This window comes from Geotrypetes seraphini, chromosome 1 (genome assembly GCF_902459505.1).
Source record: "Geotrypetes seraphini chromosome 1, aGeoSer1.1, whole genome shotgun sequence".
Classification (NCBI taxonomy): domain Eukaryota; kingdom Metazoa; phylum Chordata; class Amphibia; order Gymnophiona; family Dermophiidae; genus Geotrypetes; species Geotrypetes seraphini.
In genome coordinates this window covers 489,383,937-489,397,802 of record NC_047084.1, presented here as the reverse complement: position 1 = coordinate 489,397,802, position 13,866 = coordinate 489,383,937, and the positions used below count along the sequence as shown (strand labels likewise).

At 41.5% G+C, this 13,866-nt stretch overlaps 1 protein-coding gene across 1 annotated transcript in view; it reads right to left on the bottom strand.

Annotated features, from left to right (window-relative positions):
* The window catches only part of LOC117368913 (atrial natriuretic peptide receptor 1-like), a 164,766-nt gene that overhangs the window by 125,688 nt on the left and 25,212 nt on the right, over positions 1–13,866 (bottom strand). Inside the window, 1 exon segment of the mRNA XM_033962688.1 lies at positions 10,615–10,720. Coding sequence (XP_033818579.1) covers positions 10,615–10,720 — 106 coding nt within the window.

Here is a 13,866-nt window from a genome sequence, read left to right as displayed (position 1 = left end):
AATGAAATGAGCCCAGAACAGAAATTGGTATTTTTGCTTTGTATTATACATCAGTGTTCTTCAACCACCGGTCCATGGACCAGTGCCGGTCCACAGAAATTTCCTGCCGGTCCACAGGGCCAGCACGTGCATCAGGCCCAAAATAGTGTTCTTCAACCACCAGTCCACGGTGCGATCGATGCAGCGTTATATTCGAGCCAGCTCCCTCTTCCTCACTGATTCAGTGCACAAAGCCATGAGCAGTGGCTCCTACGGGCATCTTGCGCCTGAACCAGAAGCCTTCTCTCTGACTTTGCAATGTCAGAGGGAAGGCTTCCAGATGAGGCACAGGACGTGCAAGGTGCAATTAGTACTATTATAGGGGCGGGGTCTGGGGTGGAGATTGGGTAGAGATGGGCGGGGTCTGGCCCACGACTTAGCCCCGTGTTCTTCAACCGCCGGTCCACGGACCGATGCCGGTCCATAGAATAATTCTTTTATTTCTGCCAGTCCATAGGTGTAAAAAGGTTGAAAAACACTGTTATACATCACGAGGTGTTTCTGACTGGTTAACTTATTTGAATATCGACATCCAACACTTCTAATCAGAGCTGTGTGACCCTGAAGAGATCTCTAGGTCCCCTGCTTGGAAGCTCCATGGACGCTTGTGACTAGGGTTACCAGATGTCCGGGAATACCTGGACATGTCCTCTATTTAGAGGACTGTCCAGGTGCCCAGGTGGACTTTCCAAAATCCGGCAGTGTACGAGTGTTTTGCAAGACGAGCAAAACATTTTCTTAAATTTTAACTCGATAAACGAGTGTTGTCTTGCAGTAGAGCCCATATATTTGCGTCACGTCAAATACGCACAATATATACGCATCGCCATCACTGATCGCGGCTGAACGTAATACATGCACCCACAGTTCAAGCGCGCACAACATACGCACATCTCACGCTGAGCGTGGCTGAATGTAATAAAGCCATCTTTCAATATTTATAGTATATATAAAGAGAATCTCACTCTACACCAAAACAGTTCACTTCAACTTAGATAGTATAGTAGCGCTAGATAATATATCAATGTTTTATAAATTCTTTCATAGTCCTGTTTCTTTACAACAGTACATCTTAGGAATTCAGATATCCACCCTTATCGATAGATACAGGTGGTGGGATTCTTCATGATTCCAAGTACTATTTCCCAACTATTTACTTATTTCAATTATTTTATATAGATATAATATATAATAGACTTAGCTTATTCAAAGTCCATTCCTCTTCCCGACGCGTTTCTCAAGGTCGGGGGAACTGGACATTACAGCATAGCTTCTCCTAGTATAACCAGCCATCTTTGAATGTCCAGTTCCCCCAACCTTGAGATTGGATTGGCCACAGTGCGAACGGGCTATCGAGGAGGAACTAGTGTCAGTACTGGGCAGTCTAGTATGGTATGTGTCCCATATGTGGACATTCAGTTGAGGATGGGCTGGGGAGAGCTTTGATGCCTGAAATGGTTAAGATGGGCTGGGATGAACTTTGATGGAAACTCCAGTAGATAGAACCTAAGCACACTACTGGGCTCTGGGTCTCTGGCTAAAAAAAAAATCTAAGAAAAAGGACAATTTTAATCAAATGATTGATTTTTATGGAGCATGTAGGGTTAGGCAGACTGGATGGACCATTCAGATCTTTATCTGCCGTCATTTACTATGTGCTAGGACCGCTGTTTTTTTAATATATTTATCAATGATCTAGAGATGGGAATAACTAATGAGATAATTAAATTTGCTGATGACACAAAGTTGTTCAAAGTTGTTTAATTACAAGAGAATTGTGAAAAATTGCAACAGGACCTAGTGAGATTGGGAGACTGGGCATCAAAATGGTAGATGACATTTAATGTGAGCAAGTACAAAGTGATGCATGTGAGAAAGAGGAACCTGGGCTAAAGCTGTCTTATGCAGGGTTCCACATGCCCAGGAAAAGGACCTATTACATTAGGTGTCATTGTTGAGGATACATTGAAACCCTCAGCTCAGTGTGAAGCTAAGAAAGCACGACAGAATATTAGGAATTATCAGGAAGGAAATGGAAAACAAAGATGAGAATGTTGTAATGCTCTTGAATCTCTCTATGGTGTGGCCACACCTCGAATATTGTGTGCAATTCTGGTCTCCACATCTCAAAAAAAATATACCAAAATTATCAAAGGTACAGAGAAAGGTGATAAAAATGATAAAAGGGATGGTAAAACTTCCTTATGAAAAAAAGGCTAAAGCAACTAGGGCTCTTCAGCCTGAAGAAAAGACAGCTCAAAGGAGATATGATAGAGGTCCATAAAATATTGAGTGGAGTGGAATGGGTAGATGTGAAACACTTGTTTACTCTTTCCAAAATTACTAGGACAAGGGGGCATGCAATGAAGTAGTAGATTTAAAAACAAACCAGAGATAACACTTCTTCACTCAGTGTGAAATTAAACTCTGGAATTTGTTGCCAGAGAATGTGGTGAAAGCAGTTAACTTAGCAGGGTTAAAAAAAAAAAGATTTGGATAATTTCCTAAAACAAAAGTCCATAAGCCATTATTAAAATGAACATGGGGAAGTCCACTACTTATTTATAGGATAAGTAGCATAAAATCTGTTTTATTCCTTGGGATCTTGCCAGGTACTTGTGCCCTTGGTTGACCATTGTTGGAAACAGGATACTGGTCTTGATGGACCTTCAGTCTGTCCAAGTATGACAACTCTTATGCGTTTATATTCTAGCTGTTTCCCTGGAGTGAGAAACTGTAAGCAGTCAAGTCAGCCTCCAAGAGTTAATGATGCATTGACAGAATACTGTCAAGATAGGAGGGAACCTTGCAGAATGTTCCTGTAGTATATGAACTTGGTATGTGTCCAGAAGGGACCTCAGATGGCATTTGTTGCCAAAGTGTTTGGGCCTGGCTAGGAACCAGCCCTTAAGAAGAGTATTGATTGGGATTATACTGAGAGAGGCTCTGCTTAAAAGAATTAAGCCTATGAGAGCTGACTCTACTTTTTACCTGCAACCTGTGTGTGGCATTTTTATGAGGTCCTCCAGCCAGCAACAAACCACGCTACCACAGTGAGTTGAAAAAAAAAAGGTTTGGATAATTTATTGGAAGAAACGTCCATTAATCATTATTAACCAAGTAGACTTGGGGGAAAACCACTGCTTATCCCTAGGGGTAAGCAGCATGGAACCTACATATAGTTTGGGATCCTGCCTGTTAGATATGACCTAGATTGGTCACTGTTGGAACCAGGATGGACCTTTGGCCTGTACTTATGATCTTAACAATGGTGATGGAAAAAAAGTATAACCAAAAGGTGTAGTACTCCCCAGTAAATAATGCTTTTGGAATTTATGGGGAAACCCCAGTTAGAATTTACTTCTTACCTGTGACAAATTCTATACTTCTCAGTTTTCTTTATCAACAGCAGAGAAAGAAAACTTCACATGGGTACGTTAAGTATCTAATTATCTGTACTGTCATCAATGAATAATATTTCTGACAGTAGAATTTTACTTTCTAAGATGAGAAAATGTTCAGGCCAGTTTCAGTGGGTGTTATCTAACAGCAGAAGCGAATATCTCCCTCCTTTACAAAACCGCACTAGTGTTTATAACACCGGCCATCACATTTTTAGCGCTGGCCTCACAGAACGTCCGAGCTGTTACTGCCGGGACCAGGGCTAAAAACGCTAGCATGGCTTTGTAAAGGAGTGGGATAGTGATTGTTTAACATTGACCAGTTCAGTGATCACGTCCTGCAACACCATGAAATTTAACTCTTAGTCTTGGCATCTGCTCTCTGGGTTGACTGAGGAGGGCTGGGGGAGGTTAAGGAATCCTCCCCATTGTGCAAGGATGAGGTGCATGTATACTAGCTCCCAAAGTAAATGGTAGTCTGTCACTCCAATGGTTTAGACTAGACAGAAACATTTATAAAAGATGGGTTGCACATGAAGTACCCTGGCACGGTTTCCTAAGAGACGCCAATTCCGATAAATCCTGGCAAAGTCCAATCGGCTCTCACACAATACTGCCTGGTTTCCTTTAAACCCTGGGCAATTCTCTTAACTTCACCCAACCAGCACAGACAGGGAAAAATGCTTGAGAACCTGAATAAATTCATGTATTGTAAACTGTTCTGAGCCCCCCTGGGAGAACAGTATAGAAAATTGAATAAATAGACATCATCTGGTATGAAGATTTTTTTCCCCCCAATCTTTATTCATATTAAGAACCAACACAAAGTGCAACATATCAAACAGTTTACAAGATAGACAACACTCAATTCCATTAACTGATATAAATACATATCCCTTCCCCCCACCTACAGTATAAAGACAATTAAGAATAATACAAATGACCCCTCCCCCCCTCCTGGATATGTATAATCAACAGGAAAAATTAGTAATCAATCTTTACAAAATTTTGTCAATGAGTCCCAAACTTCCTTGAATTTCTTATAATATCCCAATTGTATTGCCCTCGTACATTAAAATTTGTAAGTTTGGCAGAAGGATTCCCACCAAAAACTATAGTTTAACCTGTCCCAATTTTGCAACTCCCATCATGATGAAAAGTAATCTATTGTTATGTGGAGTTATTGGACTCTTGGCCATCAATAACGTACCAAATAGCACTGTATCATATGTCAATGCCAACGGAACTTCCAGGATTCTAATGATTTGGCCCCCAAATGGATCACCAAAATTTAAGTATCAAGGGACAAAAGAAGAGCAGATGATCCAGTGTCCCTATATCGAGATGACAGTGCCAGCATCTATTTGACTTAGAATTATCTAATTTTTGTAATCTAACAGGGGTCCAAAAACTTCTATGCAACAAAAAAAAAGCCACCTTTGTCTCATAGATGCTGACGCCGTACATCTCATCCTCCAAGTCCAAATCCGTGGCCATTGAGATGCAGAAATCTGCTGCTTTATCTCAATGCTCCAAATGTCTTTAAGACTAGTTTTTGGTTTCTTATTCAAAAATTTGGATATTAATTTATACCACTTGGCTGCCTGATGCCCCAGCAAATCTGTGTGGAAGCACGGACCCAGCAAGCTATACTGAGTTTTTAAATTGCACCCAGGGCAGGATTAATTCTTCGAGGGCCCCTTGGCACACAAGTACACTGGGCCCCCTAGCTCTGCCCTGCCCACACCCCACACCCGTGCCCCGCCCACATCTTGCCCCTGTTTTATTATTTACTTCTTTATTTCCACTCGTATTTATTTTTTTCTTTTATTATAAAATTCAAAATAAATAACAAAGATTACCATATCAGTGCCAGTGTACAGTTTTAGTTTTATGCAAGCCCCAAACATCTCTGAACACCCCCCCCTTCCCACCTATTTGCCCAGGACTTTAACTCTGAATTAGAGAATGACACGGTGACAAAATTCATCACCGTTCCCGTCCCCGCGGATAACCGCGGGAAATAATCCCATGTCATTTTTTAGTGTCTATTTCAACCTCAGTCCTTCTACACCAGCATTCTTCAAAGCAAAGCTTGTGGGTCAGTGGTTGTGGCCATTCATACTCTGATTCTTCCCTCTCTCCTTAAAGAATGACATGAAGATGATTTCCCGCAGTTATCCGCGGGGACGGGAACGGTGATGAATTTTGTCACCGTGTCATTCTCTACTCTGAACCCTTTCCATACGTATATAAAAGTGTTCAAATGCAGTAATACTATCCAAAACATAAGTCTATATTAATAACCAAGTTTGCAACTCGTCTCAACTGCCTCACTCTGTCATCCAACTTTAACCCATATGTATAAACAACCAAATCTATAACTCCTCTGGTACGTTCCACTCCATGTATGCTAATTTGTAACAAAACAACAAGGCAAGCGGTCCACCAAAGAATCCAACGTGGAACAAAAGAAGATCAGCAAATCACTTTACAAATTAACAAATAAAAAAATGGAAAATAAGATATCATTTTATTGGACTAATACATTTTTTAATTAGGTTTCAGAGGTCAAACCCTCTTTCCTTAGGTCAGTAAAGTACAGTATTCTGTCCTGACCTGAGGAGGGAGAATTTGGCCTCTAAAAGTTAGTCAAAAATGTATTAAAATTAGTCCAATAAAATGATCACCGTATTTCCATTTTCTATTTATAAACATTTATCAATACAGCTACAATACTACTTTATCCTATAACAAAAAATTTAAAAAATAGAATTTTTTTTCTACCTTTGTCGTCTTGATTTTCATATAGGCTCTCTATCAGCTGAATCTGGGCATTCCCATTTGCCCTAGAGTTCTCTATAGTTTATTGTAATCCACACAGTCAATAGCTTTGCTGTAGTTGACGAAGCAAAGGTATAGAGGGTTTTGGTGTTCTTTGCTCTTCTCCAATATTCATCTAATGGACTAGGACTCGAGCACGAGTTGATGGGACCTAACAACCTTTGTCTCCCAGTTTCTGCTTTCCTCGTGTTGTCATTTTCTTCCTTCCATCCACTGTCTGCCCCTTCCAGAAACTGTCTTCCAACCCCTTCCATCTTTCCTCCCCCTGCCCCCTTGGTCTGGCATCCATCTTCTTCCCTCTGTTCCCCTCATGGGCTGGCATCTGTCTTCTTCCATTTCCCTCTCTCTTCTCATTTCCTCCACTGAGATCAGATATTTCTGTCTCCTTTCCCCCATGCTCTGGCATCTCTCTCTTCTCTATTTTCTTCTTCTGTCTAAATTAAATTCTCTCTTACTATTCAGTCCTCAGTTTCTCTCTTTTCACTGTGCCTACCCACAGATTGCCACCCCTTTCCTTCACCCCTCCACTATCTCACTAACTCTCTTCTACCCCCATCCAGCATATGCCTTTTTCTTTCTCCCCTCCTTCCATCTAGTATGTGTTCTCTTTCTCCACTTTCATTCAGCATCTGCTCTCCCCTCTTAACTGACATTCATCTGCCCTCTTCTCTCTCTCCCTTCTCCCCAACTGCCCCTTTCTTTCTCTCTCCCACTCCGAGCCTCCACCCCAGGCCCATCTCCCTCCCTTCCCCTCACCTTCACGCGGGTCACCACTTACATTATTCATTATTCTTTGGAAGGTTTGCGGTCTGTAACCCTCCCCACCATCACCTTCTCCTGTTCCTTCTGACCTCTGCTGTTTCCACTTCTCCACCTCAGCTCCTCCGGGTGCTTGCAGCCCACACTCCTCTCCAGCTCCTTCTTTCCCACTGCATCCAAGCCCTGCACCCCCTCTATAGATTTCTCAGAGGAGCTGCAGTTTGTAGTACCCTACGTGCCACCAGTTACTCCTCTTCCTCCTTCCCCACTACACCCAATACCTTCAGAACCCCCCCCACCAGAACTCCCTCGTCACGCATCCTGGAGCCGCCCCTCCCACAGCGCTCACCTGCTGCAGAGGCTCCCGCATACATCACATAGACGCGGCAAAGAACGCTCTACAGCCAGTGGGTAGCAAGATCAGCCCTAGCACCTGCAAGCGGTGCTCAGCCCAACGCTTCCCTCTGACGCGAACTGCCCAGGCGGAAACAGGAAGCTGCGTCAGAGGGGAACTTTGGGCTGAGCACTTCTCGCAGGTGTTGGAGCTGGTCTTGCTGTCCGATGCCGTGGTGGGGCCCGATCTTGCTGTCATCAGGGGAAGGGGACCAGATCTTGCTGTTGGGGGGAGGGGGGGCCCGATCTTGCTGTCATCGGGGGGGGGCGATCTTGATGTCATCGGGAGCGGGGGGGGGGCCCGCTCTTGCTGTCATTAGGGGAGGGGGCCCGATCTTGCTGTCATGGCCGTATGAAAAAAAAAAATAGGAAAGGTGACGGTGAGTGGGCCCCCCTCACAATTTTGGGCCCTAGGCAAGTGCCTCTTAGGCCTATTCGCCAATCAGGGAACCCCTTCTGAATGGCCTGCTTCAACTGCAACCACTTATATACTTGAGACTTTGCGATACCAAATGTTTGTTGCAGTCGTGGAACCTCAAGCAGCTTTCCATCATCGTTAATATCCGAAAATTTGAATAAGAAACCATAAACTAGTCTGAAAGACATTTGGAGCATTGGTATGAAGATTTTAACGTTTGTATGTGAGTTTTATTTTATGGAGATTTTTTTTTTCTGTACTGCTCTCAGTGGCATTATGCTGTCCAGGAATACAGTTTATAAATGAGTTAATGAATGAAATGATTCTGTCATTTGTGCTTCTCTAAAATGTGAGAATCACACTTGCAAAAACATAGAGAAACAATTTTGATAGAAGGTGATCTACCATTGAACCTGGACTGAAGAACTGAAACCTCAGGGTTCCTGGCATTACGGGGGAGGGGGGAGTGCATTTAAACACCACTTGCCCATGTAAATGCACTTTCATGGGTACATGTACAGTAAGTGACAGCAAAGTAACTTAAAGGCAAATTCTATAAGAAGCGCCCAAAAGTTAAGCGCCTAATTAGGCACTGTTCAGCGCGATTCAAGTAAAATTGGGTACTGTTTATGAATCATGGTGAGCGGAACCTATTTTGGAGGTGTCCAAGAAATAGGCCAGCTCTAGGCACAACTTAAAGTTAGGCGTCTAGCTGAGAGCTCTTATGCACGCTTAAGAGCAGCGATTCTGCAACAAGGCGCCTAACATGTAGCCACGCCCACGCCTAACATGCATAGCGCCTATTTTTTTAAAGGCCGCCTAAATTTTTAGAGGCGCCTTGTTGCAGAATCGCTCTTTCTTGATAGGCGCCTAAGTTTCAATTATTGCTGATCAGAAAGCTTAACTGAGCTAGATGGGCACCTCCAAAATAGGTGCCTAACAGTTACAGAATTTGGGCCTAAGTGCTATTCTGTCAGAGAGCTTGTAAGTGGCGAAAGCAATCTTAGCACGCCCTTACCATAGGACTTTTTCATGCACCAAAGCCACTTTGTCAATAGTCAAATATAGACCGATTTTCCTTTTTCCAAAATTAATGGCTATGCGCTAATTGTACAATTAGCGCACAGCCCTTAAAAATATTACTGCGTGAACCCTTACTACCACTCATTTTGTAGGCGGTAAAGGCTCATGTGCTAACCCCATGCTAATCAGTGGCAATGCCCCATGTGCTGATTAGCTCTGCAATGCCCACTCTTCACCCCCAAACACACCCCTATTGAGAAAATTAAATTTTTTTAGTGCATCCTTGATTCAGGTGAAACTTTGAAACATCTAATACTTCTTTTGAAATGATTCACCTCCTAATGTTTTTGCCACTCCCCATTTATCGTCCTTTTTTATTAATTTTAGTTCGATATATTTTAAACAATCTTTCCCTCCCCTACTTTCCTTCCGTCTCCTTTATGTCAATCCGAATTCGTCTAGTATTTTTAATATTTGATAAAATATTGCTTTTATTTACCTATTTAAATTGTCCCTTACAATCTTTTTATATTGTACATCATCTAGACATTTGTTTTGATAGATGGTATATCAAAAATAAAGAAACTTGAAACATAAGCAAATTGACAAATTTATTGTAGGACACCTCAGCACGTTTCATGGTAATCACGTATGAGTGCTTACCGTAGTTTAGTAAAAGGATCCCAAAGTGTAAAAGTGCAGGTGGGTGAGGAGCATTCGCATGGGTAAATCATGGAAGGGGCAAGGGCAGAGCAACCACTTACACGTGCAGCTTACAGAATAACATTGCTGCACTTACCCCCCCCCCCTTTTATAAAGCCGGAAAAGCGTTTTTTAGGAACTCTATGAGAGTCAGGAGCATCGCAGAGCATTCAGCGTTCCAGCTTGCACTAAAAACCACTTTCGCAGCTTTGTAGAAGGGGGGGGGGGGAGGAGGTTTAAGCACCTGCTGTTATGTCAGGTCTAGTGCTGTGTAACTGCGGGTGCTAAAATTTTAGACGGACCAATGCCAGGGCATGCCAGTACTCCATAATGGAATGTGTCTGAATTCAAAAGGGCCTGGGATAGGCAATGGGATCTCTCGGGGAGAGAAAGAGACATTGGTTACTGCAGATGGGCAAACCAGATGGTCCATTTGGCCTTTATCTCCCATCATGTTCCTATGAGCATCCAGATACTGATACAGAAGCAGCTCTCAATGTTTGACATCGGTCTGCCTAACAGAAAGAGCCCACGCAGCTTTCCTTGAGCACTACCTCAAATTTTCAGCTCTCTGATTTTACACCCAGTTATTGTAAGGACATTTCAAAATCTGGCTTGTTCTGCAATGTTGTTGTTTTTTTTAACCAAAATAATTTGGAACAAGGATTTTTTGATCAAGATAATTTTGATCAAAGAATTCAAGAACATTGTTACATTCCAAACAAGAATCACTTTCCATGAGGTAGGAAACATGATAAAAATTAAAAGTCTCAGGTGATCAACATTTTGTGTATTCTGATAATTAGGTGATTAACTGCTGCCATCGTTTACATCTTTGTCTTATTTTCAAGGACAGGATATCTCTTTGGTGTTGTTATTGGTGATCATTTGATCTTAACTCTTAATATATCTATTATTCTCTACTTGCACAGTGGTCCCCTTAACAATTCAGATTCTTGGTGTTTAAAAATTTTTTTTTGGGGGGGTTGTTTTATTTAAATAATCCAGTCAGTTCTAGGTTTACTTCGGACTCACCTCCACAGTCTATCATATTAAATTCATCAGGTTTCTCCAGGGGCCAGCAGTCGTAGTCACTGTTATCCAAATCATGCCATGCAGCAGTGTTTGTGAGGAGACTGATCTGCGATAAACAGATAACAGTTGGCAAGCAATTTATTCTTTTTTGTCAAATCAAAAGGCAAGAGTTCATGTAACTCCTCTTTTTTACTTCACAATAAAAATTGCTAATCTCAAACAACATTTTTTTTTCTGTCTTCTCACATCCCACAAAAATCACTTTACAAACAAGGTTGTATTCCTCAGTATTCAAGTATATGGAAGAGAAACCATTTTATCATTTCCTTTATTAATCTCAGTAATGCATTGTTGCCTTTTTGGGGCACAGGTACTTTTTTTAAACAGATTTTTTTTTTTTAATTTAGATGAATAGATTCTGCTCACCTACCAGTAAGTTCCAGATGATATAGAGCACCCCTACGAGTGTCACAGAAGTTGCCATTGTTCCAAGACATTAATAAATCACAAGTAACGGCATAATGATGACTTGAGGAGATTTGTTTCCAGGATAATTCTCTAGCTTGCTTTCAGTATGCCCACTCCAGATGTGATTCCAGCTGCTGCTGCTGGGGAGAATTTAAAAAGAAATGCAAAGGTCTGATTAGATGAAATGGTACAGCTCTTTTTAAGGTGACAAGAGATGGCTGGATCATATCTCATAAACCCCCCCCCCCCCTTTTGTTGTTTTTGCTAGCAATAAATTAGTTTCCTTTGAGCAGCCAATGCGAGAGGAAGATGAGCAGTAATTTCTGGTCTCTGTACTTGGTTCCATTGTGGAAGACTCAAAAATACATTCCTGATTATCCTATAGACATTTGAGAGGTCATTTTATACTCTTATTTTCCACTAAAACTGCATCTCACACACAAAAAATGTGCCAGGAGACAGAGGTGCCAGCTCTGTGGACGCTTGAGCACCTCCACTTTTGAGCAACTGTCTTCACTTTGCCCAAGGGGGAATAATTTGTGATGGGTTTAACACTCCCAGTCATTATGCCCGAGGATACACATGCATAGAAGTACATGACACTGACATGCGTGGGGAAATTTTATTTATTTATTTAAAACATTTCTATTTCACTTTTAGCTAAAGCAGCTCACAATTCAACATATATAATCTTTAAAACACACGTCTCATAGCTCTTCCAGTGAACAAGAGTAAAAACAATAAAAGAGGTAACTTACGAGGACATTTAATCATACCCTGTTTCAACAAAATCACATATTCTGCTCAATGTAGGGAACAATTAGTGTAAAAATGCATGCGCAAAAAAAATGAGTTTTCAATAGTTTTCGAAAATGTAACTGGTTGCCACAAAATCTCTATGCCCGTTAGGGCAAATATATAACAGGGTGCCTGTGCCAAAGATACAAAAGAGTGCTTAATTTATCAATGCACCTGGGTAAAATAGATAGCCAGAGCTGCAGAAATACATATGTACAAATTTATACCTGCATGGAAGAAGAAAGGAATGTGTGTATATATTCACTATGCTTCTTTCCTGCACAGAGACGCCAAAGTGTCTCTTATTGTCCCCTGAGGAAGGCGACGCAGACGCCGAAACTTGGATCCTAGTCGGGACAACATCTATATTGTATGTCAAAGACTTGTTTTTTGAACTTATGATAAAGCATCAATAAAGCATATGTAACGGGAGGTTGGCTTTGACATTTCCTGTGCCTCGTCATTTCTGCTGTTTGATACAACCAAAGCAATTTACATACTCTATACAGGTACTTTGTCTGCCCCTGATGGGTTCACAATCTGTTTTTTGTACCTGGGGTAATGGAGGGTTAAATGAGTGAAAACAAGAGAATTGACCCAATGATCTCCACAAACAAATCCAAGAAGAAACGAAAAACAAAGTGGAGAAATGATGTTCCTGAGATGGACTTTATTATTATTAAAATAATATTAAAACTTGGAAAACCACATTAAAACCTCTAGGACGCAGTCCGCTGAAAAGCTTTGGACCCTGGACCCAACACAGTCTGTGTTTTGACAGAATGTTTTCTTCAGGGGTCCATATGAAGTCCTATGGTAAAGATATGTGGATAAAAATGCCAGTTGGAAATAAACTAATCTGTACAAGCTGTGTGCAGGACATTAATTCTACTTTCAGAAAGTTCTTTAGAAAATCCAAGTTACTATTTTATGGGGAAAAAAGTCTGGATATTTCCAGACGTTACAAGACAAACTCAAGAACGTAGGAAGTTATTTCTTGCCATGAGACCTGAGGTGGTTTCTTTGGGTGCCTTATTCTTGCTTTCATATCCTTGTAAATGCATGATAAGATACTTGGGGGTAAAATATATATGTATTTTTCCCCGGATCAACTAAGGGCATTTATTGACATGAAGAAATTGGTTACTGGAAATGTTTAATGTTATTGAACAGTTAAAATAGAAAGTGGGATAACTGTTAAGCCATTCTTTAATAATTGTTTTCTTGATGTAATAATCTCCTCTTTAGTTTCACTTGGATTTCTGATTTCTGCTTTGATTGAGGTCTAAGGAAGTTTGTATTTTTCATTTCTTTAACTAAAATCTAGTTTTAATGATTCCTTCTGTATTTCCTAAACAAGTATGTACTTGCTTATAATTTCAAATATTAACAAATATATAATTAAAAAAAAAAAAAAGCCGTGTGCAGGACACATATCTTTACCATAGGACGTCATAGGGACCCCTGAAGAAGACATTCTGTCGAAATACAGAACGTGTTGGGTCCAGGGTCCAAAGTAGAGAGTTGCGCAGGAACAGAAATCCTACCCATCCTCGCCAGGATCCTCTCCATCCCCACCCGTCCCCGCCAGGATCCTCTCCGTCCCTGCAAGGAATTACCTCCATCCCCGCCCGTCCCCATAAAAAGCAGCAATTAATTCTGACAGGATCATCAATTCCACAGTTTCTTTTCTGTTTGCGCTGCTGTTTTCCTTGTGGAATCTCTTTGATGGAACCCTTTTTTTGTTTTCTGTTCAGGTAATTAACTTATAAACCCCCTCTTTTACTAAGGCTGACGTGTCCATTATATTATATAGACGAACCCTGCTTCCAAAGCCTTCCATCCCCGTGGGAGTCCTGTTGGCTAGAGGAGGGTCCCCATGGGAGTCCCGTGGGTTAGGGGGGATTCCCGCAGGACCCCCGCGATCCCCGTTCCCGTGCAGACCTCTAGTACAAAATTTTTCAGCGGACTGTATCCTAGAGGTTT